The sequence below is a fragment of the Phyllostomus hastatus genome, unplaced genomic scaffold (genome assembly GCF_019186645.2).
Source record: "Phyllostomus hastatus isolate PE091 unplaced genomic scaffold, TTU_PhHast_1.1 phas_contig_40, whole genome shotgun sequence".
In the NCBI taxonomy this organism is placed as follows: Eukaryota; Metazoa; Chordata; class Mammalia; order Chiroptera; family Phyllostomidae; genus Phyllostomus; species Phyllostomus hastatus.
In genome coordinates this window covers 67,859,907-67,865,906 of record NW_025333872.1, presented here as the reverse complement: position 1 = coordinate 67,865,906, position 6,000 = coordinate 67,859,907, and the positions used below count along the sequence as shown (strand labels likewise).

Genomic DNA, 6,000 nt, shown 5'->3' with positions numbered 1-6,000 from the left:
ACTTCCATTAGCCCTATAAATTACACATATTATTAATACCATTCCAAGAGGATAAAATTGAGACCTAGAAACATGATGTAAATTGCTGAAGATCACACAGGTAGTGAGTAGCAGAGCTAGAATTCAAACCTTCATCATCTGAAGCCAAAATCCATGTGCTTGACAGTTAAATCACACCCCACTATTTCTCAGCCTCAGCACCACTGACGCACATGGCCAGGTAATTCTTTTCTCGGGGGGTCTGCCGTTAGGACTGTGGGATGCTTAGCAGTTCAACAAACACCCCTGGCCTCTGCCCACTGCATGTCAGCAGTGCCTTCTCTCCCAGACCCCTCCCCTGCTTGTGGCAGCCAAAAGTGTCTCCGGACATTGCCAGATGTTCTTCAGGAGGCAAAATTCCCACCACCATCCCAGGCTGAAAACCACTCTTCTACTCTAAGCCTTCTTTATAATGATTGTAATGTCATGCCATTATATAACTCAGAAATATCATTTTAATGACTAAAATGTGTTTTACTGAATGTTAAATTAGTGTTACACCTAAAATAGTGTTTTTGATATTTTAAAAATCCTGACCTGTGAATATGTCTATTCATTTTTAGGGAGAAAGCGGGAGAGAGAGAAAGAGAGAGGGAGAAAGAAAGAAACATGGACATGAGAGAGAAATATCAATCGGTTGCCTGCTGTAAGTGCCCCAACCAGGGATCGAACCTAAAACCTAGGTATGTGCCCTGACCAGTAATCAAACCCGCAACCATTTGGTATATAGGATAATGCTCCAACCAACTGAGCTGCCCAGCTAGGGCAGTACTTGAGATAATTTTATAAAGAAAAATTTATATTTGAGAACTTAATCAGGTTCTTTGAAATCTACCTCTTTGGTGTATTTTACATATAAAGGTAAACTTCATCAATGAAATAATAAGAAAGAGGTGTTTTACATTGCAAAGACTCTTACCTCCCTTCTTTAAATGCACTGCTGTTTTTCACCTGGTGTACTTTAGAAGATAAAAATGAAGGAGACTTGTTTCCATAACAGATTTAACAATGAAAAAGTTTATTTGATCACTGTATACAGACATGGCCTAAGTTATAATCAAATGAAATAAAGCTGCATGCATATATACTTGACAATAAAAATAAATTCATTAGTCAATTATTTTAAAATTCATAATTCTATTATGTTCCTAAAGTGTCTAATAAATCAACACAAAGGCTTTGGTTTTGTTTTTGGTTTTGTTTCTTTTAAAATATATACTTAAATATATATATTAAAAGCAAGTATTTTGCTATTTCTACCTATATCATTCACCAAATATTTAAGTGCCTACCATTAGGTTACCTACTTTAGGAAAGATATAAAAATTAAAGTCTGCATTCCTGAGAAAATTATTTTAGAAACTAGTCATATATACACAACACCCTAAGAATAAGAAAAGACAGTATAAAGCAACTAGTAAGGTGTTTTACATAATTCACATTAAAGAAAAACATACACATACACACACCAAAGTTAAGGAAGATAGTGAAAATTCACTTACTAGGCATATTACATGTAAATAATTTATCACAATTTTTGCATTTGAAGAGTCCACATGAAAAATTACAGTATGCATAGACTAGAAGCAATGTATACCAGACAAAAGCATCCTGGAGAGATTTAGGTTGTTAAGCTTTTACAGTTTTTCCCCAAATCTTTTTAGGGTTTGGGACAAAAAAAATGTTGGTTAAAAGCAGACATTCTGTCCTTATGGTTTTGACCTATTATTCTTTCTACCATAAAACAGAAAATAAAAACAAGCAAGGAACACCATAATTTGCTACAAATTCCATAAAGTTTTAATTAATGGTGTTTAGTTTATAGTTACTGAGAAATGTTTTACCCACTATCATTAAAATAGAATTAAGAACACATCTGGCTAAATAAATCCAAAAGAGAGCAGTGGATTTTGTTGAGTTTATAGACAATGATAACTATTTAAGTGACCATACATTTTTAACCTTTTCCTTGGGTGCAGTTTGGAAGTAAGCTGCCTTTTAATAACCTACATGGGGCATCATGGTTGCGATCCAAGCGAGTAGCCTCATGACAAAAGCATCTAATACACACATGTTGCTTAGGGCTGCACTGTTACCATAGTTACTACCACATCAAACATCTCAGGAAAGCAGAACCACTGGTTTTTCAATTTGCAGGAAGTCAACACTTTCGACAGGTTATGAGCCTTCATTTTCCTTCATTAGGGGGCTTTGTCGATTGGTCTTGTGTTGTTTCTTCATTTTTCTCTTTTACATCTAAAAATAAATAATTTTCATTCATCTATTGAGTACATTAAGATACGTTTTATATTACACTGTAATAAAACTACTGGTCTTTTTCTGTTATGTACCCCAGTCATTTTCTACTTGGTTAAGACATATTTTGTCATCAGTCCAGACTTGGAAATGACACAAAAAATATCAGGTCCCAGCTTTTGGGTTTTATTAGTAATTGGGAATGATTAATTTTTAAACCCTTAATAACATTTGTAGTTAGATAATTTTTAAAATAGGCCTTAAATATGTTTATTTATAGCTGTTAAAAAAACATTGTCTCTTTGTTCATTTATCTATCTACCTCTGAAAATGCATTTCCTTTTGTGTATTCTTTAATATCTGGTGTTATATACTGATTGTATTTTTAGCACTTTAAGTTTCTTGGTTAATGTCTTTGACTTTATTTCAAAATGACTTAAAGGAACATATAAAAGTAGTAAAAATATTCTTTCAGATAATGGTTTCTTAAGTGACTAAAATGAAATGGTGAAAACTACTAACTCTCCTACAGTAAGTACAGTTGTTCTATTTTCCTTAACTAAGTAATGCCAATGCATATTAAGGTTTTGTGTGTTTATTTCAGCCTTTTATATTAACAAGTAGCTTCTCTACCTCAGTAGCTGAGGATGGTCCTTCAACAGCTTCATCATGCTCTGATAATCATAGACTAGTCCCCCCTTATTCACCCACAGTTTCACTTTCTGTGGTTTGAGTCACCATGGTCCAAAAATATAAAATGGCAAATTAGAGATATAAACATTTGTAAGGTTTAAACCGTACATTGTTCTGAGCAGTGTGATGAAATCTCATGCCATCCTGCTCCGTTCCACCCAGGATGTGAACCATCCCTTTGTCCAGCGTCACCAGGCTGTAAACACTTCTGCCTGTGAGTCACATGGCAGCTGCCTTGGTCATCAGATCGAGACATCAGATCAACTGCTGTGGTTTGCAGGGCTGTGTTCAAGTAACCGTTACTTTACTTAAAAGGGCCCCAAAGCCAGTCCCATAATTTTTATTCCAGTATATCATTATAATTGCTCTATTTTATTATTAGTCATTGCTATTAATTTCTTACTGTGCCTAATTTACAAATTAAACTTTGCCATAGGTGTGTATGTATAGGAGAAAACAGTGCATGCAGGGTTTGGTAATATCTGTGGTTTCAGGCAACTACTGGGGGTCTTGGAATGCATGTCCTCCAGATAAGGGGGAACTTTGTTATATGACATTTTCAAACTTACAAAGCCGAAAACATTACACATATTTTATTTCTTTTCTTTTTATGTCTTTCATCTCTTCTTTCATCTTATGTGTATACTATTCTACTTTTACTTGTAGTGAACCATCTGAGAAATGCAATGACCTTTAGAAAAAGGTGAGATAACTGTGGGACTCCAGGATCTGACCACAGTCCCTGGCCTAACAAAGATATATTTATTTCATAGGGATCAAACCAGGAACATTTGTAACTTTAGCCGGTAATAACTTCCTGAGGCAAAGAACTAAGAGCCCTCCTCTGGGGCTTGCATTAATGGGGTAGAGGTGCAGAAGCTTCCAGCTCTTTTGCCTAATTACCACCAGGAAGAAATTTCTACACAGAGTCCACATTGACATCTAAAATGGGATAACTGGGCAATTCCACTTCAAGAAATATATTCAAAGAAACCCAAAACACTAATCTGAAAGAATATGTTCACTCCTATATTCATTGCCATGTTATTTACAATAGCCAAGATCTGGAAGCAGCCAAAGTGCCCATTAATAAATGAGCAGATAGAAAAGCTGTGATGCATTTACAAAATTGAATACTACTCAGCTGTAAAAAAAAGAAGGAAATCTTACCTTTTGCAACAACATGGATGGACCTGAACAATACTATGGTAAGTGAAATAAGCCAGTCAGAGAAAGACAAATACCATATGATTTCACTCATATGTGGAACTTAATGAACAAAATAAACTAAAAAGCAAATTAGAAATACAATCAGATACAGAGAATAGACTGACAGCTATCAGAGGAGAAGGGAGTTGGGGGACGGGGTGAAAAAAGTTAAGAGGTTAAGAAGAAGAAAAAAACAGGCATAGATATGGACAGAAGTATGGTAATTGCCAGAGGGATGGGGGCGGGAGGAGGTGGAAGAGAGCAAGGGGGTGACAAATGGTGGTGGAAAGAGACTTGACTTTGGGTGGTGAGTGTACAATGCAGTGTGCAAACGATGTGTTACAGAGTTATATGCTGGAAACCAGTGTCACTCCAATAAAGTCAATTAAAAAAAGAAAACAAATAAAATGGGGCCCCAGCCACAGGTATTTTGGTAATGACTTAAAATTGAAACTATCTTTAACCTTTTTGAGTGTTTTTAAATGAAGAAATGCTTTTAAACCTTTATTAAAATTATCATTATATTTAATTCTCAGAAAACTAAACTCTGTAAGGTATAGAAACTGTATGTAAACCATGGGAAGAAAGAACCAAGATTTTCTTTCATTGGCTTGACAGCTCTCCTTTTTTCTTAGTTCAACTACTGGTTGAAGAATGATCAACTTTTATACAAATACCTTAAAGATCTCCTCTCTAGTTGATAAGTAAACTTCTTCTAAGAGACATAGCTAAGCTTATAGAACATTGCAGTGAAGCAGAAGCTTCCAGGATGATTTGTCAATGGATGGCAGAAGAAAAATTATATTGTTTCTGAGTACTTCTTGATTAATTTTATAAGTGCATTGAGGGAAAGGATAATTCCCAGTCACCAGGACTGTGCATGATAATACACATCCACTGAATAAATAAATGTCATTTCCACCCACACACCATGAGATAAAAAGATGAGATTGTCCACTTTTGGAAAGCCTGAAAAATTTACTTAGCCTTAAACAAAAACTGGAATGTTTTAGTATACCGTAAGAAAAAAAAACACTTAAAATGAGACTTTCATAGGAAAGGATTAAGAGAGAAGCATTGTTGATTTTAACAGAAGTTTGCTGTTACCTTCTTTGATGGAGAGGGCCTCCAGTTCAAGGGGCAGCTTTGAAGCTCCGCCTGTCCCAGCAGCACCCTGGATATCTGGGATGGCATTCCGGCGGCCTGCCCTTGCTGAAGATGCAAAATTGTTGACCACAGCCTCCACATCAGTCATTTTTGAAGCATCTGTCCTCATAGCAACATCTACAAATAGAATGTGAACATAGAGAAAAGGGTGAGCCTATTCTGAGGCAAATGTTCACACCAGTGGCTGAAAGGCATGGGTTGATCAAATATGCAACAGCCTCAAAAATCTAATCATTGATCATATCCTGCATCTATGTCCACTGTGCTGGTGCTGGAGTTTCCAACTGCACATTCGCTCAATAGAGCAGGAAGTTCTCAGTGTGAGCCAGATTGCTATAGATAACTCCTGAGCCAAAAAGAGCCACTTGAATGTTTTAGGGTACAGTAATCTCCTACCTTTTGTTCTGCTTTTCTATGGAAGGATCAGCCAAAAGGGGCTTGGAAGGAAATGAACACTGACTTGTTTGACCATTCTCATACAGACTCTGCCTGCCAGGATTTGCTTTGGGTACTTGTTCAGCTTGAAACCAAATCACTATAATTTGTGGAAGCAAACAAAACACATGCTGTTCCTACTCTTTAGAAATAAGAAATTAAACTTTTTCTCAAAAGCTTTTCCCCCCAGTGACAGCTGTG

The 6,000-nt window shown here is 36.1% G+C and overlaps 1 protein-coding gene across 2 annotated transcripts in view; it reads right to left on the bottom strand.

Moving 5' to 3' along the window:
* Window positions 1–1,048: 1,048 nt before the first annotated feature.
* Window positions 1,049–6,000, bottom strand: part of PKIB (cAMP-dependent protein kinase inhibitor beta) — a 79,295-nt gene continuing 74,343 nt past the window's right edge. For both annotated transcript variants that reach the window (XM_045843484.1, XM_045843483.1), the window contains exons 2-3: window positions 5,305–5,481; window positions 1,049–2,295 (exon numbers count right to left, since the gene is read on the bottom strand). In XM_045843484.1, coding sequence (XP_045699440.1) covers window positions 2,228–2,295; window positions 5,305–5,473 — 237 coding nt within the window. In that variant the 5' untranslated portion in view covers window positions 5,474–5,481 and the 3' untranslated portion in view covers window positions 1,049–2,227. The remainder of the gene's footprint in view (window positions 2,296–5,304; window positions 5,482–6,000) is intronic.